The following is a 23,626-nucleotide window of genomic DNA, read 5'->3' on the forward strand; positions in this document are numbered from 1 at the left end:
CTTCTGGAAATCTGAAATTGAGGTGTAGCATGTCAAACAACTAAAGGATATCTTTAAATTAACATTTAAGACCTGGTATTAACCCCTCTCTCTTACTTATGATAAGCAAATATTGCCCAATTACTGAGATTAATATAATGGATAATTAAGAACTGTGACTTAGCATACTGACATAAGCAACTTCTGGTTATAATTAGTTGAAATCCCCCTCCTAAACAGTAGACAGGTGTATATTTATTGGTACAATTTATCTTCCATTCCCTAAGCGAAAGCATAGGACAGTAGAGTGCTCGAATTGTTAAGTGAATGGACCTGGTATAGGAGGTCTGAAAGTCATTTGTTTGTTTGGATGAACATTGAACATGTATCAAATCGTATATACGAACGTCGGGAATAGCCCGAACACGACTATTCAACGATTAACTGGTCGTTCATGTGTTTGCATGAAGGAGCTGAAAGTGGTTCAACTAAATTTTTTCCCGAACGGAGGACGCTGAACTGGCTGGAAGTACGAAAGGCGGCCGGAATCCGGAAGTGCGGGCTGACAAGGAGACGCAAGCAGACCAGGAGTTAACAGCAACATCATGGCGAAGGTAAGAAGGGGGAGTAGCGTTTTATAGGCACACCAACTCCTCCCACAAATACAGGCCTGCGGCCTTAAACATATATACACACACATATACATATATGTGCAACTTGATGTTGTCTATGTAGAATTGGACTTTATATATCCCTGTCATTGTTATTTAAAAACTTCAAAAAATTGTTAAGATTACTATTGGTACCTTCCCAAAAACAGGATATATATATATATATATATATATATATATATATATATTTATTTATTTGTGGTCGTGGCCATATAGCCGTATATGAGATCATAACATATAATAACATATAATAAAATAAATACCAATTAGTTGGAATTAGTCGGTTGTGGTGTGCCGAAACCGACAGAGCAGTAGGCCTGTAAAAAGTGGGCCCACCTTAGAGGGTGTTTGTAATAGAGGGAGTGGCGGGTGGGGTGACTCGCCAGACCATTGACGGTAATGTGAGAGTGGATTGGTAGCCCTTTTATAGGGAAACCAAGCCCCTCCCACAACTACAGGCCAAGCCTTTATATTTGTGGTCGTGGCCATATAGCCGTATATGAGATCATAACATATAACATATAATAACATAAATACCAATTAGTTGGAATTAGTCGGTTGTGGTGTGCCGAAACCGACAGAGCAGTAGGCCTGTAAAAAGTGGGCAAAAATAAATACCATAAGACATAATACGTTGACCAAACTTTATTTAGATAAGTCACAAAAAGCTAGTCTTAATTCTTTAACAGGATTGGGTATATAGAGAGTATAAGCGGAAGATTTCCAGCGTCCCATTGTTTTGATGATGTGTGGAGGTATGTGGTTAGCAGAGGCTGTGGATGCTGCCCCGATTCGGAAAGAATGACCTGAAAATTTACTAGGGTTCAAGCCGAGTCTAGTCAACAGCAATCTTACATAGAGCATAAACCTTGCTGTAGTTAGAACGTTACCGTGCAGTTCTAGCAAAGGTTGTAATGGTTGTTTGTGGAGTGATTGCAGATAATTGTCAACATTTTGTACCGGGCACCATTTGTTATGAGTAGGGTACAAAGGGATCGTAACGGTATGACCCATGGTGCTGGTTTTTGAGTGTTTGAGTATGAGTAGGTAATGGTCGTTATGTTTCTCTAAGTCCAAGCTTCTTAATTAATCAGTGGTCGTAATAGTCCTGGTTGTGAATTCGTTGGGACGGAGGAATCCATAAAAAGCTAGATATATGGCTGTCTTTATGACCGTGTTTGTCCTGGGCTCAAACAGGGAGGAATCTAACAAGTTGACTAGTGCATGAAATATACGGTTATCTATAGGTAGTCGTTTTGCTGGGACATGTGTGTCTAATTTTTTAATGCCTCTAAGAACTGTCTTGATTTGATATGATGACAAGAAACTAGTGGCTTTGGGTTGTTGAATAAGCATGTGGTGTTGAATTCCCGTGAGGTATAATTTAATAGTGTTGAATGATAGTTTTAGGTTGATGTGGCAAAAAGAAGTGAAACCCAAGATTGCTTCTATCGTAAACATGTCGTGAATGTGAAAATCAGTGATAAATTTCCTGAATATGTGAAATGCTCTGTCGTAAGTGTTTCTTGTATTTACAGAAAGTGCAAGGTGAGAAATGTGACGTGCGTGATTTAACAAAGCTTTTAATCCATTATCATGTCTGTGAAAAGTGGGGCTGGTGTTGCCAGTCTGGAAGCGGTGGGCAGTGTCGTGAAGAACTCCTGAAAACTAAATCGAGACAAGTGATCAGCACTGATGTTTGTGCACCCAGGAACGTGAATACATGTTAGAAAGAATTGACAAGTGGCTGCTACCCATGTGAGTCATCTCAAGAGCCTCATAATTACCAGTGATGATGACCGGCCTTTATTGACAATATGGCAAGTAGCCATATTGTCAGAATAGCACCAAACCGTGTGACCGGACCACTGGTGGCCCCAGGTAACGGCTGCTGCCACGATGGGGTACAACTCAAATAAAGCTGAGGTCTCTGTGAATTTTGTGAGAGCTTTCACCTCAGTTGGCCACGGCCCCCCAAGCCATTGGTCTCCCCATATGGCTGCGAAACCTGTGTTTGCTGCAGCGTCTGTCCATAGTGTAGGTGAAGTGTCTGAGTGAGGTGGTATAAACATGGCACGCCCGTTCCAAGAAGTGAGGAAAATTCTCCACATGCGCAAATCGGATGTTGCGTGGTTGTCTAATGAAATGTAAGATGTGTCTGAGGTAAATTGTGGAAATAGTGACAGCAAATGTGAAATAAATGTTCTCATTGCAAAATTAAGCGATCCCAGCAATGATTGTAGATCTTTTTTTGTGCAACAACCTTGCTGTAGGTAATGGTCAATGCTTGCCAGGATACGCTCAATTTTCTCATGAGGGAGGCTAGCCTGCATGTGTACTGTGTCTAGTTGTATCCCCAGAAATTGCATCTGAGTGTCAGGCCCCAGGGTCTTATGTGGGGAGACTGGGATAGAAAGTGACTCGAATAATGCCAACATGTGTCTTAAACTTGTGGGTGGAAGTGTGTTGTTCTCAATTGTGAGGAAATCGTCTAAATAGTGAATCACTGAGGGACATTTACATACATTGAGTAACAACCAACATAAGGCCTCTGCAAATGTGTTGAAAATACGCGGGCTGCTTTTAGAGCCAAAAGTGAGGCGAGTGAAAAAAATAGTATAACCCTTCCCATTTAATGCCGTGAAGGTGCCAAAGTGTAGGGTGCATAGGAAGTAATTTGAAGGCGTTCACTACATCCGTTTTACTTAACCATGCCCCTGTGCCTGCTTTAATGATAGCCCCAATGGCATGGTCGATAGTGGCGTAATGCAGTGAAAACTCTTCCGATGGTATGAGGGAATTTAAGCTGGGGACTGTAGAGGAATGTGGTGCGGATAAATCAATGATTAGCCTGGGTTTAAGTGAGTTTTTTAAAACACGAAAACAGAAATGAGAAGGGTGCGCCTAACTTACATAAAAATAATATTATGCATAAATAAAATAATAAAATAATAGTCCAAAGTCCTACAATAAGTCCTACAATTTCTGTTTTCGTGTTTTATGTTACTTATATAAGGGGATTAGGGGAACTCCCCTTTTAAGGTGTGCAGCCGTTCTAAACTATATTTCTCTGTGGCTACGTAGCGCTGACTCTTCACCCCATTCCTTTTTAAGTGAGTTTTTCCCCGTGACAATCCCAATGGGATTGGTTCTCCAAGAAGTAAAAGGTGGTGAGTGGACCCAGCAAAAACCCTTGGTCCACCTCAATTGTGATAAGTTTATGTACCAGCTGTGGGTCATCTCGTGTGGAAAGTAAGTTGTCACATTCCAATGTGCCTGTAGGTAAATGTATCAACCCTGTGTGAAAACCTCCGATAGACCTGTTATGAGGTAGTCACTAAAATGTCGTGATGGGTGTAGATGTAGTAAATCGGTGAATAAGCGGAGGTTCACGCATGTGAGATAGGGTTTAGGAAAAGCTTTATTTGGGCACATTGTCTTGGAATGAGCCCTAAAACAATGTGAACAGACATGCATTAGTCTACACGAACTAAACCCACAATTGCCAGCATTAAAATTGTTGCATACTTGGGATTTCCCTAAGAAGACAATATCTCTTCCTAATTTGTCTTTCAAACCTTTATTTGACCTTGAGGGGTTAGTAGTTGCTTGGTTTTGTTCTACCTCAGCTGTATTAGGGCAGCAATTAGTGCTGTGGGTTGCTGATGAGCATACTGCACAAGTTGGGGGCTTGAGGCCTGCAAAGTGCCTACAGAATAGCTCAGTGTCCAACTTATTCCACTTAATGCTTAAATTGAACTGAGCCAGAGCTGCGGCCACCTTTGCAGAGAAGGAACGGTGGTAATCGTAAAACGCTGTACCACCGTATTTGTGCCCCAAATCCACCAACTTGTGCATGTACGCATCTAGCTCGGCTCTTTTCCCTCGGTATACAGTGCAATATACGTCCCTATAGATGCCAAAACCTAACACAAATTCTGGTATATTCAATTTTTTGTTCAGGCGAGGGTCCCTAGCCTTAAGGACTACAGAAATGTCCCCACAAGCAAAGGTCCTGTACTCAAGGACATCCTGGGAGGCAATAAGCAATGAAGCTAGGTTAACGTCCTTGCCTTCCAGAATGTCCTTTTTAAGGTGAGCTGGGACCATGTGTGAGGGATCAATAGATTCTATGTCACCCGTGGCTGGTGGGGTATTACCGGGTAAGGTATCAGCAAGAGGCTGAGTGGTGACCGTTGTATTTGTAGTGGAGTGAGTAGCACTACCGGCCTCCAATTTGTCCAGCCTGTCAGTGATTTTCCCCATGGATGTCATAAGGGAGGTCATCATTGTATGAAATGCTGGTACTTGAGACCCGCTAGGGCCTTCCCCTGCCTCGGAGTTGTCAGTGGTAGTGTTTAGAAGCCTATACAACTCCGCCTTTCTAGCTGTAGCTGGGAAAGGGATGCAGCGTCTTCTTAGTTCAGCTGTAAGATGTGGTATGGTCCACGATCTAAGGGATGCCGGGCTATTCACGTCTGTACTTGGACCAGGGGTGGCAGGCCTAGCGGGTGTGCTAGGTAGTGACAGTTCTTCAGGAATATCTGGCGTTAGTGACATAACTGAAATTATAAATATATATAGTCAGTCGTATGAATTGTTTTGTGGGTGGGTACTGGTGGGCTAACAAAATACCAAGCGGTGAAACACTTAAGCTTTTTTGAACGTGACAGATGAGGCCCTGCTAGTTGCCAAGCGGCTTGAGAGGCACTATCTATGAGTGGGCCCGAGGGGACGTTTTGAGGCCACCGAACGTTGTGGCGGGGTGTTGGCCTCTCGGTGTCATTTAAAGCATAAGAAAGATTGGGAGTGACAGGTGAGGCCCTCTCTTTACATTGATGCGAGGCGGCTAGCTATGATTTGGCCCGAGGGACGTGTCACCTCTGAGTGTGAGGTTAGGGATGTTGGCCTCGCGGGACCACTAGCCTATGGATTAAGACCAGAAAATATTTATCTAATTGGCCCCCCTAACCTGGGACCAGTACCCCTCAAATAATATTTTGGAAATAGTGGGATCTGGCGTAGTACCTGAAAAGTGAGTCAGGCTTGCCTCTCAATTGAAGAGAATCTGTGATTTTGTCGGTAGGTTAACCTGTGGGTATAAGATGATATATAAATATCTGAATCTGGGGTAGTGGTTAGGCCAGATCGTGGACCTTAGAACCAGAACCTACCCGATAACTGCGGAGGAGATATAAGCGAGAGAAACTGGTTTCTTGCTTGTAAAAGCTACCGTTCCAATGACTAAACCTAGGAGAGTAAATTATATTTTAACTAATATCATATGTTTATACGGTCATTTAACATGGGTCATATGACAATGTTACCAACCTATAACGTATATAAATGATACCGATCTCAGGGTTCCCAAATATTAATATGAATTCTGGTCAGAAAACCTGTGGGAAGATATCAGAAATCAGGAATCTAATTAAATGTAACATAAAAAAAAAAAATTTTATTAGGTGTAATATCGTTATAGACCGGTAGGGGGCGAGATTCCACCTAAGAAGTGGATGCAGGATCGTGTATAAATAGTGAGTAAAAAAGTGGATTTAAATAGTGTGATTAATTTATACATAAAACCTGTGGCAGCAGCAGCCACAAGAGACTTTTACTGTACAAGTTATCTGTCATTTTATATATCAAGCCCTACATGTATCGTATATTTACCAGCAATGTTAATGTAACCGGTTGAAACAATGTTGCCAGTAGCGTAATTGGGGTCGTGGGTGGCCGCCGTTCGCCTAATCTCCACGTGGCGGCGGCCATCTTAACTGCCGAACAGCGGTGTTTGGTCGTCGAGCGTCTGGAACTAAAATCGGACGCTCGACTAACCAGACACCGCTCAGACCTCCAGGATCGCCAAACCGTATGATTCAAACTGCCGAACGGCCCGCCGTTCGGTAGTTTGAATTCCCCAGACTAGGGGATTCATCCGAACGAAAGATTGGGGTCGGATGGCTGGGATGTTCGGCACTTTCTATTCAGTGAAATAGACCGACTACAGGGCCAGAATCTATGGAGCTGTTTTCGGCTACTGTGTCCCTGCAGTCGGTCAAATCTTTAAATGTCTGTAACTCCCGAACCCCTGGTCTGATCTGGGTGAAATTTGAATATGTTACTCACCCAGAGCAGACCTACCAGGGGACCCCTCACTTGTCATCGTACCCCCCGTATTTAGGGGACATTCAGAAACTGGGGAAAACTCTGTTCCCACTAATTAATTTACCTGCTAATCTAAGGGGAGGAGAGGGAGGGGAGGTGATTGTGAGATGATTGGTTGTTTTGAGTTACCTCCCTTGCATGGGAAAAAGCCATAAAAGAAATTGTGTGAATAAAGCTGACAGTTGACCTCCAAGCTATGTGTCGTCTAGTTCTTGGAGGGAAGGGATTGTGACTACGCTACCCGTTTTATACCTGTCTTGGATTGCTGTTCCTGTCTACCAGCGGAGCTACCTTGGATCATACCTCTACTCCGCTACAAAACCGTTTCGTTTAGTAGCATAATTTTAAGTATATTAACGAATGTATGGATTGTTTAAATCGTTTTAAAGATAGGGATTATTTTGCTTAGCGGCGGAGTGATTGCCGCGAAAATAGTTCCGGATGCGGTTAAGTGAATAGGGGCTCCGCCGTGTAAGCCGTGAATGTGAAGCGGTTTGCTTTACGGCGGGCCCAACTTACGGTTATTTTGGCGGCAGTGAGTACCGGAAAGCTGTGCGGACGGCGGCGGCGGCAGCGGCAAAAGCACTGGAGAACCTGGACCACTCAGGAGGGCACCGGACCCGGAGACCACGATGAACAGGTAAGGGGAAATCCAAGATGGCGGTCAGAACCGGAAGTAACGTTTCTGACTCGCCAGACCATTGACGGTAATGTGAGAGTGGATTGGTAGCCCTTTTATAGGGAAACCAAGCCCCTCCCACAACTACAGGCCAAGCCTTTATATATATATATATATCTCTATCTATATCTATCTATCTATCTAAGGTACAGAATAATGTTGGCTTCCATTGACTTCCATTGTGCGTTGGACCAAAAGTATCCTTCCAGTCGGCCATAAAAAGGTTGGCGTAGCTGGGTGCTACCTTTGTCCCCATAGTTGTGCCTTTCTGTTGCAAATAAAATGAATCATAAAACCAAAAATCGCCGTTATTAAGAATGATGTCCAGGCCCTCTAGAATAAAATTGATCAAATTGTGGGGCATGTGTCCATCTTTTTCTAGAATTCTCTTTATGGCAGCGCACCCAAGGTCATGAGGTATAGTGGTATAGAGGGACTGGACATCACTCGTGGCAAGAATGTAATTTGGTTTCCATGTAAAATTTGTAAGAGGCTCATACTGTCTTTCAGGTATGATCTCAGATCAAAAACATGGGGTTGTAGGCGAGTGTCAAAGGTATTCTGACATCCTCCAGGCTAGGTCTGACGACACTGTGTCCCCCAGGCCCAGCACTGGGTCTGCCAACATGGTCTCAACAATCCCAACATTCTGTCTGCTGACACAGTTTCCTCCAGTCCCAACATTCTGTCTGCCGACACAGTTTCCTCCAGTCCCAACATTCTGTCTGCCGACACAGTTTCCTCCAGTCCCAACATTCTGTCTGCCGACACAGTTTCCTCCAGTCCCAACATTCTGTCTGCCGACACAGTTTCCTCCAGTCCCAACATTCTGTCTGCTGACACAGTTTCCTCCAGTCCCAACATTCTGTCTGCTGACACAGTTTCCTCCAGTCCCAACATTCTGTCTGCCGACACAGTCTCCTCCAGTCCTAACATTCTGTCTGCCGACACTGTGTCCTCCAGTCCCAGCAATGCATTTTTCCCTAATGCCATCACTGTATATGTCCAATGAAGCATACTGTCACACTATCCCATTTACATTCTTGTATTGTCCTGTGTCCTGTAGCTTTCCCATAGGTTTTCCTAGATTATAAGCTTGTTTGAGTAGAGTCTTCTGTCAACATCATATGTGTGTGTTAACCACTGTAAATATCAGAAAACCCTCCCACCATCCCTAAAAGGTAATAGTCTGCCACTGTAATGGGCCTTACAGAAAGGATGGTCATATAATTACACAGACGTACCTTTCAGTACAAATCTGGCTCCTTTAGAATGTGCAAAACACATGAGTTCCGGATCATATTGTGCAAACAGCGCCACAGTGGTGATATTTGACCAGTCGTACAGCTTCCATGACTTTCGGCCAACATGAAACACAAAAACCTGTGAAACAAAATGCAATATTTAGCATCTCTACAACAGTCATTAAAGGCCTAACGTGTGTGGGAGCCTGGAGTGTCCCTTTAACCCCTTAAGGACACATGACATGTGTGACATGCCATGATTCCCTTTTATTCCAGAAGTTTGGTCCTTAAGGGATTAATAATATAAACCCACCCAGTATAACTAACTGTAACCTAACCTACACAGTGCACCTAATGTGTGTGGGAGCCTGGAGAGTCCCTTTAATAATATAAACCCACCCAGTATTACTAACTGTAACCTAACCTACACAGTGCACCTAACGTGTGTGGGAGCCTGGAGAGTCCCTTTATTAATATAAACCCACCCAGTATAACCAACTGTAACCTAACCTACACAGTGCATCTAACGTGTGTGGGAGCCTGGAGAGTCCCTTTATTAATATAAACCCACCCAGTATAACTAACTGTAACCTAACCTACACAGTGCATCCAACGTGTGTGGGAGCCTGGAGTGTCCCTTTAATAATATAAACCCACCCAGTATAACTAACTGTAACCTAACCTACACAGTGCATCTAACGTGTGTGGGAGCCTGGAGAGTCCCTTTATTAATATAAACCCACCCAGTATAACTAACTGTAACCTAACCTACACAGTGCATCTAACGTGTGTGGGAGCCTGGAGTGTCCCTTTAATAATATAAACCCACCCAGTATAACTAACTGTAACCTAACCTACATAGTGCACCTAACGTGTGTGGGAGCCTGGAGTGTCCCTTTATTAATATAAACCCACCCAGTATAACTAACTGTAACCTAACCTACACAGTGCATCTAACGTGTGTGGGAGCCTGGAGAGTCCCTTTATTAATATAAACCCACCCAGTATAACTAACTGTAACCTAACCTACACAGTGCATCTAATGTGTGTGGGAGCCTGGAGTGTCCCTCTAATAATATAAACCCACCCAGTATTACTAACTGTAACCTAACCTACACAGTGCACCTAATGTGTGTGGGAGCCTGGAGTGTCCCTCTAATAATATAAACCCACCCAGTATAACTAACTGTAACCTAACCTACACAGTGCACCTAACGTGTGTGGGAGCCTGGAGTGTCCCTCTAATAATATAAACGCACCCAGTATTACTAACTGTAGCCTAACCTACACAGTGCATCTAATGTGTGTGGGAGCCTGGAGTGTCCGTTTAATAATATAAACCCACCCAGTATTACTAACTGTAACCTAACCTACACAGTGCATCTAATGTGTGTGGGAGCCTGGAGTGTCCGTTTAATAATATAAACCCACCCAGTATTACTAACTGTAACCTAACCTACACAGTGCATCTAATGTGTGTGGGAGCCTGGAGTGTCCCTTTAATAATATAAACCCACCCAGTATTACTAACTGTAACCTAACCTACACAGTGCATCTAACGTGTGTGGGAGCCTGGAGTGTACCTTTAATAATATAAAACGCACCCAGTATAACTAACTGTAACCTAACGTGTGTGGGAGCCTGGAGTATACCTTTAATAATATAAACCCACCCAGTATAGCTAACTGTAACCTAACCTACACAGTGCACCGAACGTGTGAGGGAGCCTAGAGTGTCCCTTTAATAATATAAACCCACCCAGTATAACTGTAACCTAACCTACACAGTACACCTAACGTGTGTGGGAGCCTGGAGTGTCCCTTTAATAATATAAACCCACCCAGTATAACTACCTGTAACCTAACCTACACAGTGCATCTAACGTGTGTGGGAGCCTGGAGTGTCCCTTTAATAATATAAACCCACCCAGTATAACTAACTGTAACCTAACCTACACAGTGCATCTAACGTGTGTGGGAGCCTGGAGTGTCCCTTTAATAATATAAACCCACCCAGTATAACTAACTGTAACCTAACCTACACAGTGCACCTAACGTATGTGGGAGCCTGGAGTGTCCCTTTAATAATATAAACCCACCCAGTATAACTACCTGTAACCTAACCTACACAGTGCATCCAACGTGTGTGGGAGCCTGGAGTGTCCCTTTAATAATATAAACCCACCCAGTATAACTAACTGTAACCTAACCTACACAGTGCATCTAACGTGTGTGGGAGCCTGGAGTGTCCCTTTAATAATATAAACCCACCCAGTATAACTAACTGTAACCTAACCTACACAGTGCACCTAACGTATGTGGGAGCCTGGAGTGTCCCTTTAATAATATAAACCCACCCAGTATAGCTAACTGTAACCTAACCTACACAGTGCACCGAACGTGTGAGGGAGCCTAGAGTGTCCCTTTAATAATATAAACCCACCCAGTATAACTAACTGTAACCTAACCTACACAGTGCATCTAACGTGTGTGGGAGCCTGGAGTGTCCCTTTAATAATATAAACCCACCCAGTATAACTAACTGTAAACTAACCTACACAGTGCACCTAACGTATGTGGGAGCCTGGAGTGTCCCTTTAATAATATAAACCCACCCAGTATAACTAACTGTAACCTAACCTACACAGTGCATCTAACGTGTGTGGGAGCCTGGAGTGTCCCTTTAATAATATAAACCCACCCAGTATAACTAACTGTAACCTAACCTACACAGTGCATCTAACGTGTGTGGGAGCCTGGAGTGTCCCTTTAATAATATAAACCCACCCAGTATTACTAACTGTAACCTAACCTACACAGTGCATCTAACGTGTGAGGGAGCCTGGAGTGTCCCTTTAATAATATAAACCCACCCAGTATAACTACCTGTAACCTAACCTACACAGTGCACCTAACGTGTGTGGGAGTCTGGAGTGTCCCTTTAATAATATAAACCCACCCAGTATAACTAACTGTAACCTAACCTACACAGTGCATCTAACGTGTGTGGGAGCCTGGAGTGTCCCTTTAATAATATAAACCCACGCAGTATAACTAACTGTAACCTAACCTACACAGTGCATCTAACGTGTGTGGGAACCTGCAGTGTCCCTTTAATAATATAAACCCACCCAGTATAACTAACTGTAACCTAACCTACACAGTGCATCTAACGTGTGTGGGAGCCTGGAGTGTCCCTTTATTAATATAAACCCACCCAGTATAACTAACTGTAACCTAACCTACACAGTGCATCTAACGTGTGTGGGAGCCTGGAGAGTCCCTTTATTAATATAAACCCACCCAGTATAACTAACTGTAACCTAACCTACACAGTGCATCTAATGTGTGTGGGAGCCTGGAGTGTCCCTCTAATAATATAAACCCACCCAGTATTACTAACTGTAACCTAACCTACACAGTGCACCTAATGTGTGTGGGAGCCTGGAGTGTCCCTCTAATAATATAAACCCACCCAGTATAACTAACTGTAACCTAACCTACACAGTGCACCTAACGTGTGTGGGAGCCTGGAGTGTCCCTCTAATAATATAAACCCACCCAGTATTACTAACTGTAGCCTAACCTACACAGTGCATCTAATGTGTGTGGGAGCCTGGAGTGTCCTTTTAATAATATAAACCCACCCAGTATTACTAACTGTAACCTAACCTACACAGTGCATCTAATGTGTGTGGGAGCCTGGAGTGTCCCTTTAATAATATAAACCCACCCAGTATTACTAACTGTAACCTAACCTACACAGTGCATCTAACGTGTGTGGGAGCCTGGAGTGTACCTTTAATAATATAAACGCACCCAGTATAACTAACTGTAACCTAACGTGTGTGGGAGCCTGGAGTATACCTTTAATAATATAAACCCACCCAGTATAACTAACGGTAACCTAACATACACAGTGCATCTAACGTGTGTGGGAGCCTGGAGTGTACCTTTAATAATATAAACCCACCCGGTATAACTAACTGTAACCTAACCTACACAGTGCACCTAACGTGTGTGGGAGCCTGGAGTGTCCCTTTAATAATATAAACCCACCCAGTATAACTGTAACCTAACCTACACAGTGCATCTAACGTGTGTGGGAGCCTGGAGTGTCCCTTTAATAATATAAACCCACCCAGTATAACTAACTGTAACCTAACCTACACAGTGCATCTAACGTGTGTGGGAGCCTGGAGTGTCCCTTTAATAATATAAACCCACCCAGTATTACTAACTGTAACCTAACCTACACAGTGCATCTAACGTGTGAGGGAGCCTGGAGTGTCCCTTTAATAATATAAACCCACCCAGTATAACTACCTGTAACCTAACCTACACAGTGCACCTAACGTGTGTGGGAGTCTGGAGTGTCCCTTTAATAATATAAACCCACCCAGTATAACTAACTGTAACCTAACCTACACAGTGCATCTAACGTGTGTGGGAGCCTGGAGTGTCCCTTTAATAATATAAACCCACCCAGTATTACTAACTGTAACCTAACCTACACAGTGCATCTAACGTGTGAGGGAGCCTGGAGTGTCCCTTTAATAATATAAACCCACCCAGTATAACTACCTGTAACCTAACCTACACAGTGCACCTAACGTGTGTGGGAGTCTGGAGTGTCCCTTTAATAATATAAACCCACCCAGTATAACTAACTGTAACCTAACCTACACAGTGCATCTAACGTGTGTGGGAGCCTGGAGTGTCCCTTTAATAATATAAACCCACCCAGTATAACTAACTGTAAACTAACCTACACAGTGCACCTAACGTATGTGGGAGCCTGGAGTGTCCCTTTAATAATATAAACCCACCCAGTATAACTAACTGTAACCTAACCTACACAGTGCATCTAACGTGTGTGGGAACCTGGAGTGTCCCTTTAATAATATAAACCCACCCAGTATAACTAACTGTAACCTAACCTACACAGTGCATCTAACGTGTGTGGGAGCCTGGAGTGTCCCTTTAATAATATAAACCCACCCAGTATAGCTAACTGTAACCTAACCTACACAGTGCATCTAACGTGTGGGAGCCTGGAGTGTCCCTTTAATAATATAAACCCACCCAGTATAACTAACCTAACCTACACAGTGCACCAACTCATCCTACATGAACACAGTCTGACAATGTGTGTCCAGGTGATACAATGTTATTATTTTATTCCCAGTCAGACAATACATTGATTGATACTATGTTAACCCCTTAAGACCGCAGGACGTACTATGCCGTCCTTATTTGGGCGGCTCTAAACGCCGCAGGACGGCATAGTACGTCCTGGGCGGTCTTACCCCCCACGTGGCCGGCGGCACATGGCCGCTGCAGATCGCGGTCGGGGGGCATGCCTGGCCCCCCAGGCAGCCCCCCTGTGCCTGGGGACCGCGGTCTGCAGCTTCTGATCGTAGTGACAGGCTGTCACTGCGATCGGTATTTACCATGTGTCAGACGATTTTAAAAATCGGCTGACACATGGAGCCGCGGCATTTTTAATCTGCAGATCGCGGTCGGGGGACATGCCTGGCCCCCCAGGCAGTCCCCCTGCGGTCAGTGACCGCGATCTGCAGAGTATGATCGCAGTGAGAGGCTGTCTCTGTGATCTGAATGCAGAGACAGCCTCTCCCTGCGATCTGATCTTGGCTGACCCATAGTAACTCCAGGCAGGATCCCCCTGCAGATCACGGTGGGGGGCATGCCTGGCCACCCAGGCACTCCCCCTGTGGCCAATTACCGTGATCTGCAGGAGGTGATCACAGTGACAGCCTGTCACTGTGATCACTGATCCTGTGTGTCAGCCAGTGATGTAAAATCACTGGCTGACACTGTCTCTGCCCCTCTCCTGTAATAAAAATAAAATATTAGTTAAAAAAATAAATAAATTACGGTTACACATCAAATATACTTAGATCATTTATATATATATATATATATATATATGATCTAAGTATATATATATATATATATATATATATATATATATACACACATATATACACACACACTAAGTGTATTTTAATATTTATATATATATATATATATATATATATATATATATTAATATCAAAATACACGTAGAAGGATATTGATTAAATATATACATAAATATATATATATATATATATATATATATATATATATATATTTTATAATAAAAAAATATAAATACGTTAAAAAAAATTAAAAATTAAAAAAAAATAATTAAAAATATATATATATGTGTGTAATTTCGTTCTAACTGTATTTTGATATTAATATATATATATTGATATCAAAATACACGTAGAACGAAATAATATATATATGTATATACCTAAGTATATACGTATACATCACTATATGTATACCTATATATAAATAAAAATAATTGTAAAAAAAATTATATATATATATATATATATATATATATATATATATATATATATATATATATATATATATATATATATACACACATACATATATATATATCCACACACGTGGATATATAATAATTTTACATATATATTTATGTAATAATTTTACATAATTAGGTATCCTAATTAATTACAATTAGCGGGACCTGCCTAACAATCCAGGCCGAAAGTATAAGGAATTGAATTTGCTAGCACTATATTTAACCCTATAACTTTCCAAGACACTATAAAACCTGTACATGGGGGGTACTGTTTTACTCGGGAGACATCGCTGAACACAAATATTTGTGTTTCAAACCCGTAAAATGTATTACAACAATGATATCGTCAGGGAAAGTGAAATGTATTGCATTTTTCGCACACAAACGGCACTTACACTGACAATATTTTTGCTGTAATACTTTTTACTGTTTTGAAACACAAATATTTGTGTCCAGCAAAGTCTCCTGAGTATAACATTACCCCTCATGTACAGGTTTTAGGGTGTTTTCAAAAGTTACAGAGTCAAACATAAGGCTTGCGTTTCAGTTTTTTCACAATGAAATTCGCCAGATTGGTTACGTTGGCTTTGAGACCGTTTAGTAGCCCAGAAATAAGAATTATCTCCATAATGGCATACCATTTGCAAAAGTAGACAACCCAAGGTATTGGAAATGGGGTATGTTCAGTCTTTTTTAGTAGCCACTTAGTCACAAACACTGGCCAAAATTGGCTTTCAAATTCGTTTTTTGCATTTTTCACACACAAACAAATATTAACGTTAACTTTGGCTAGTGTTTGTGACCAAGTGGCTACTAAAAAAGACTGGACATACCCCATTTGCAATACCTTGGGTTGTCTACTTTTGCAAATGGTATGCCATCATGGGGGTAATTCTCATTCCTGGGCAACCATACAGTCTAAAAGGCAACGTAACCAAACTGGCAAATTTCAATGTGAAAAAACTGAAAAGTGTAACATGCTTTATTTGACCCTGTAACTTCCCAAAACACCATAAAACCTGTACATAGGGGGTACTGTTTTACACGTGAGACATCGCTGTATACAAATATGTGTATTTTATTGCAGTAAAAGCAAACAGTATTATGACATTCACAGTTAGAATGTCACGTAGAACTAAGAAAATTTAAAAAAAATCTTATTTTCTAATTTTTTTATATTGTATTCATATTAAATTATGTTCCATACCTAAATATTTGATGTTAAATGAAAGCCCTGTTTCTCCTGAATAAAATGATATATAATAAGTGTGGGTGCATTTAATATGAAAGAGGTGAATTACGGTTGGACAGACATATAGCGCAAATGCAAGGTTTTGTTTACGTTTTTTTTGGATCACAACTTGTACATTTGGCTGCGGTCTTAACCCCTTCACGACGGGTGACGGACAAGGTCCGTCATCCTGGGGATGCCCTTAACGACGGGTGACGGACCTCGTCCGTCACGCGGTAAAATTAACCCCAGATCGCCGCAATCGCGGCGATCGTGGGGTTAATGGTGCTCCGGTCTGCCTCTGCATTAGAGGCAGACCGGGAGCACCGGATCGGGCTGTCAGAGTACATGTGCCCGCTCTGACAGCATGCCAGAGCGGGCACATGTGCTCTCTATACTCACCTCCGCCTCCCTGCACTTCCGGGTTCAGTGTGAAGTGCAGGGAGACGGATCTTCAGTGATCCTGCCCCCTGCTGTTAAAAAAAAAAGTTAAAATAAAATCCCACCCCCCCTTTACCCATATTAATAAAAAATTAACCCCTTCCCTGCCAATTGATCACTGACTACAGTGATCAATTGGCAGGGATTACATTTTAATATGATCTGATTTTTTTTTTAACCCCTGAGGGTTAATTCTTTTTTTTTTTTAACCCTCAGGGGTTAAATTTATTTTATTAATTAATTTAAATATTTTAAAATTATAAATTTAGCTAGCTGGGGAGGGTGGAAGTTAGTGGGGAATTGGGGGATTTAGTGTTAGGCTAACTAGGGGTTAACGTTAAAAAAAGTTTTAAAATAAGCTTTAAAAAGTTAAAAAATTAAGTAAAAAAAAAGTTTTAATAACGTTTAAGTAAAAAATAAAAAAAAATAAACCCTTTACCCAGTCCAAATAAAAATTAACCCCTTGCCTGCCAGTCTATCACTGCCTACAGTGATCAAAATACAAATCACAGTATTATACTGTGATCTAATTTTTTTTTAACCCCTGACGATTAACTTTTATTTATTTTTTAACCCTCAGGGGGTAAATTAATTTAATTAACTAATTTAAATATTGTATAATTCAATATTTTGCTAGCTGGGGTGGGTGGGAGTTATGGGAAAATGGGGAATTTACTGTTAGTGCTGCTTACTGCTAGTTAGGGGTTAACGGTAAAAGAAAAAGCTTAGAAAAATGTTAAATCTGTAAAAAAAAGTTTTACGAAAGTTTAGGAAACTTTAAAAAAATGAATAAGCAAAACAAAAGTTTAAAAAATAGTTTTAAAAAGTAAAAAAAGTTTTAAAAAGTAAAAAAAATACATTTAATAACGCTCATTACCACTACACCTGGTACAAGCTAGCGGAAAAATGATCCCACGCTAAGGTTCAAAATATGCCTTTTGAAATACCCTGGGATGTCTTCTTTAAGAAATGGTATGGCTTTATGGGGTATTTGGATTATATAGCCTGGTAAAATACTCTAAAATGGGACATGGGCACAGCGTAAAAATTTAAAGTTTGAAAAAAATGGAATGGCTGTGTCCCAAATGTGCCCCTCCGATGTCCACATATACCTGGCAAAGGTACATACGGGGGTATTTTTGTACTCAGCCGACATAGCTGAGCAACATATAAAGTATTATAGAGTGGTGGTACACAAAATGTTTGCAAAATATACTGTGCAAACTCACTTTGTGTGTCAAAAAGGCAGAAAAAACGCTTATTACCACTACACCTGGTACAAGCTAGCGGAAAAATTATCCCACACTAATTTTCAAAATACCGTATATACTCGAGTATAAGCCGACCCGAATATAAGCCGAGGCCCCTAATTTTATCCCAAAAAACTGGGAAAACTTATTGACTCGAGTATAAGACTAGGGTGGGAAATGCAGCAGCTACTGGTAAATTTCTAAATAAAATTAGATCCTAAAAAAAATATATTAATTGAATATTTATTTACAGTGTGTGTATAATGAATGCAGTGTGTGCGTATGTGTGTGTATGAGTGCAGCGTGTGTATGAGTGCAGCGTGTGTGTATGAGTGCAGCGTGTGTGTATGAGTGCAGCGTGTGTATGAGTGCAGCGTGTGTATGAGTGCAGCGTGTGTATGAGTGCAGTGTGTGTATGAGTGCAGTGTGTGTGCATGAATGCAGTGTGTGTGCATGAATGCAGTGTGTGTGCATGAATGCAGTGTGTGTGCATGAATGCAGTGTGTGTGTGCATGAATGCAGTGTGTGTGTGTATGAATGCAGTGTGTGTGTATGAATGCAGTGTGTGTGTGTATGAATGCAGTGTGTGTGTGTATGAATGCAGTGTGTGAGTGTATGAATGCAGTGTGTGAATGCAGTGTGTGCAGGGCCGGTGCAAGGATATTTGCCGCCGTAGGCAAAAAACATTTTGCCGCCCCCTCCCCCCCCCCATATGTCCTGACTTCCCCTCCTCCTCCCTCAGTGGTCCTTACCTCCCCACCCCCGTGTTCCTTCACCCCCCCCAGTGGTCCTGACTCACCCCTCCCCTAGTGGTCCTTACCCTCCCCTCCCCTAGTGGTCCTTATCCCACCCCCTCCCTCTCATAGTGGTCCTTATCCCCCCCCATCCCTCCCATAGTGGTCCATATCCCCCCCCATCGTGGTCCATATACCCCCCCCTCCCTCCCATAGTGGTCCTTATACCCCCCTCCCTCCCATAGTGGTCCTTATACCCCCCTCCCTCCCATAGTGGTCCTTATCCCCCCCCTCTCCCTCCCATAGTGGTCCTTATACCCCCCCCTCCCTCCCATAGTGGTCCTTATCCCCCCCCTCCCATAGTGGTCCTTATACCCCCCTCCCTCCCATAGTGGTCCTTATCCCCCCCCTCCCTCCCATAGTGGTCCTTATACCCCCCTCCCTCCCATAGTGGTCCTTATCCCACCCCCTCCCTCCCATAGTGGTCCTTATCCCCCCCCTCCCTCCCATAGTGGTCCTTATCCCCCCCCCCCTCCCATAGTGGTCCTTATCCCCCCCCCCTCCCATAGTGGTCCTTATACCCCCCCTCCCTCCCATAGTGGTCCTTATCCCCCCCCCCCCTCCCATAGTGGTCCTTATCCCCCCCCCCTCCCATAGTGGTCCTTATACCCCCCCTCCCTCCCATAGTGGTCCTTATCCCCCCCCCCTCCCTCCCATAGTGGTCCTTATACCCCCCCTCCCTCCCATAGTGGTCCTTATACCTCTTTTTTTTGTTATTATTAATTTTTTATTATTATTTCTTATTTTTTTATTATATATTTTTTTCGTCCCCCCTCCCTGCTTGATACATAGCAGGGAGGGGGGCTCCTTCCCTGGTGGTCCAGTGGCAGTTCAGTGAGGGGAGAGGGGTGCTGGCAGAGCTGTACTTACCTTTCCTGCAGCTCCTGTCAGCTCTCTCCTCCTCCGCGCGGTCTGTGCAGCTCCCTCTGTCAGCTCCCAGTGTAAGTCTCGCGAGAGCCGCGGCTCTCGCGAGACTTACACTGGGAGCTGACCGAGGTGCTGAACGGACGGCGCAGAGGAGGAGATAGCTGACAGGAGCTGCAGGAAAGGTAAGTACAGCTCTGCCAGCCCCCCTCTCCCCCCAGTCTGTATTATGGCAATGCAAATTGCCATAATACAGACTCTGACTCGAGTATAAGCCGAGTTGGGGTTTTTCAGCCCAAAAAATGGGCTGAAAAACTCGGCTTATACTCGAGTATATACGGTATGCCTTTTGAAATACCCTGGGATGTCTTCTTTAAGAAATGGTATGGCTTTATGGAGTATTTGGATTATATAGCCTGGTAAAATACTCTAAAATGGGACATGGGCACAGCGTAAAAATGTAAAGTTTGAAAAAAAATGGAATGGCTGTGTCCCAAATGTGCCCCTCCGATGTCCACATATACCTGGCAAAGGTACATACGGGGGTATTTTTGAACTCAGCCGACATAGCTGAGCAACATATAAAGTATTATAGAGTGGTGGTACACATAAGGTTTGCAAAATATACTGTGCAAACTCACTTTGTGTGTCAAAAAGGCAGAAAAAACGCTTATTACCACTACACCTGGTACAAGCTAGCGGAAAAATTATCCCACGCTAAGGTTCAAAATATGCCTTTTGAAATACCCTGGGGTGTCTACTTTAAGAAATGGTAGGCCTTTGTGGGGTAGTTTGAATTTAAAACTTACGAAGATGCTTGGAAATTGCACATAGGTCCAGCGTCAAAATTCAAAGTTCTGTAAAAACTGATATGGCTTGGTCTCCAATATGCCACTGTAGCTTCACAAAATAGTGCCAAAGACATTCATTGGGGATGTCTTTTTACTCAGAAGACTTAGCTGAGCATAATTTGAAGGTTTTGAACTTAGTGGCACATATGAAATATACAAAATGCCCAGCAAAAATGCAATCCGTATGTCAAAAAATGCACAAAATTATTTTTTACCACATACTTTGGCATATATTGGTGAATAAATGGGGGCATGCTAAGGCACAATATGCACCTTATGATATACCCTGGAGTGTCTACTTTTACAAATGGTAGGCCTTTGTGGTTTTTTTTTTGAACAGTCAAACTGTTATAATACCCCAAATGGAAGCATAGGCTCATTAAATCCGTCTCTCAAAATTCTACTGTGAATACTGAAAAGGACAGGTCTCCTGTATGGCACTGTAGCTTCACGAAATAGTGCCTTAGACATACAATGGGGGTGTCCTTTTACTCAGAAGACTTAGCTGAGCATAATTTGGGGGGTTTGAACTTAGTGGCACATATGAAATATACAAAATGCCCAGCAAAAATGCAATCCGTATGTAAAAAATGCACACAATTATTTTTTACCACATACTTTGGCATATATTGGTGACAAAATGGGGGCATGTTAAGGCACAATATGCACCTTATGAGATACCCTGGAGTGTCTACTTTTACAAATGGTAGGCCTTTGTGGGGGTTTTTGAACAGTCAAACTGTTATAATACCCCAAATGGAAGCATAGGCTCATTATATCCGTCTCTCAAAATTCTACTGTGAATACTGAAAAGGACAGGTCTCCTATATGGCACTGTAGCTTCACAAAATAGTGCCAAAGACATACAATGGGGGTACCGTTGTACTCAGCAGAAGTAACTGAACACATAATAAAACTTTGTACAGGAATAGCACACACCAACTTTACAAAATACACATGAGAAGTTCTTTGTTATAAGTTTGTGTGCGAAAACCCCCCAAAAACACAATTTTACTCCAATATTTAGCAGAGGTTGGCGGTAAAATGGCTACGTAGAAAGTGTCAAGACAACCTTAGGTAAATAGCCTGTGGTGTCTACTTTATATAAATATATACTTTTGTGTGGCAATTTTGTTTTATTTTATGGCTATTAGGCTTACAAGACAAACATACCAAATTCTAAAATCGCTCCACATTAAAAGTTTATTTTACTCCTTGTGCTTTGTGACCTGTAACTACCAAAAAAAACTTAAAATCCCAGACACATTATATATTCTGTAAATCAGAACAAATAAATGAATTTATTTTTAATTACTTTCCTTAACCTGCACTAATTATGCACACATTATGATTGCAAAAACTGTAAAAAAAAAACAATATTTTTCATTTTTCTGTATTTTTTTTATAATAAGTAAGCATTTATATATATATATGTTATATCAAATTAAAGCCCTTTCTGTCCTTTAAAAAACAGTATAAAATATGTGTCGGTGCAATAAATGAGAGAGATGAAAATTGCAGTTGAACGCAAACAGCAAGAAAATGCAAAAATTGCTTGTGTCATTAAGCGTAAGTCAAGCTTCTGAAGCTGTGTCCTTAAGGAGTTAAGGGGTTAACACATATCTGTGTCCTTCCCCCTCCAGCCCAAACAATCACATGACACACTCCAGCCCAAACAATCACATGACACACTCCAGCCCAAACAATCACATGACACACTCCAGCCCAAACAATCACATGACACACTCCAGCCCAAACAATCACATGACACACTCCAGCCCAAACAATCACATGACACACTCCAGCCCAAACAATCACACTCTATTAACCCTTTACCTCGAAGTCTGGGATGTGTTTGATGGGATCACAAAGGGCTGGGTCTGCACAGGGACAGACAGCCCAGCTCAGGGTTACTCCCAGCAGCACAAGGAGTGGAGACAGGAGCAGCAACCAGGCAGTGAATGTCCCATGTGGTAGCATTCTGCAGCAGGAAGTGTCTGGAATCCCAACCAGCCCTGTTTATACAGCAAGGGGGAGGGTCAGGCCCAAAATCACACCCAAAATCATACTGTAACACTTAACCCCTTCAGGACCGGCCTGTTTTTGCGATGTTTGTACGTTAAGGACCAGAGCTATTTTAACACTTTTGTGGTGTTTGTGTTTAGCTGTAGTTTTGCTCTCTCTCATTTACTGTTCCCATACAAATTATATATTGTTTTTTTCAGGACAAGAAGGGCTTTCTTTACATACCATTATTTGTATCATTTCATATCATTTACTTTAAAAAAAATAGTAAAATATGGTGAAAAAAAAACAAAAAAACGTGTTTTTTGACTTCTACTTAAAAAATATTTTACTGATCTACAAAATCGAATGAAACAAACTGCTAAATAGATTAAACATTTTGTCCTTAGTTTAAAAACACCCAATGTTTACGTGTTTTTTTGCTTTTATTTGCAAGTTATAGGGCTATAAGTACAAGTAGGAAATTGCGGTTTCAAAATTTACATTTTTCAAATGTATCAATAGTGACATTGTAACACTGTTATGTCATAAATCTCCAAAAAACACCCCACATGTATATATTTTTCTTAAACTAGATAACCCATGGTATTCAGCTAAGAATATTTTGATACTTTCTATGCAGCCATTTTACCATAAACCTTTGTCAAACTTTGCATAGGTAGTTTATTTTAATTTTATTTTTTTCACATAAATTGCAATTCAGGTATAAATTCACAGATTTTGTTAGGTGTCACTACCAAACAACACCCCAATATGTGTTCAGCAACATCTCCCGAGTACAGGGATACCGCCCATGTATAGGTGTATTGGGTTGCTTGGGGGCTAAAAGGCCACATTTTGCAGGTGCGCTTATCAGTTTCCCAGCTCGGAATTTTGACATGTAGTCAACCTGCATGCATGTCCTATTTGGGACATTTTTGAAGCCGGCCAATGTATTTTACCCCCATCAAACCATATATTTTTGAAAAGTAGACACCCTAGGGTATTTCACATGGTGGAATTTTTACACTTTCCATGCACT

The 23,626-nt window shown here is 41.9% G+C and overlaps 1 protein-coding gene across 1 annotated transcript in view; it reads right to left on the reverse strand.

Annotated features, from left to right (window-relative positions):
• The window catches only part of CTBS (chitobiase), an 89,676-nt gene extending 67,055 nt beyond the window's left edge, over positions 1 to 22,621 (reverse strand). Inside the window, exons 1-2 of the mRNA XM_063427627.1 lie at positions 22,417 to 22,621; positions 8,742 to 8,880 (exon numbers count right to left, since the gene is read on the reverse strand). Of these exons, the coding sequence (XP_063283697.1) occupies positions 8,742 to 8,880; positions 22,417 to 22,560 (283 nt within the window). The 5' untranslated portion in view covers positions 22,561 to 22,621. The remainder of the gene's footprint in view (positions 1 to 8,741; positions 8,881 to 22,416) is intronic.
• Positions 22,622 to 23,626: the final 1,005 nt, after the last annotated feature.

Source organism: Pelobates fuscus, chromosome 7 (assembly GCF_036172605.1).
Source record: "Pelobates fuscus isolate aPelFus1 chromosome 7, aPelFus1.pri, whole genome shotgun sequence".
Taxonomy (NCBI): Eukaryota; Metazoa; Chordata; class Amphibia; order Anura; family Pelobatidae; genus Pelobates; species Pelobates fuscus.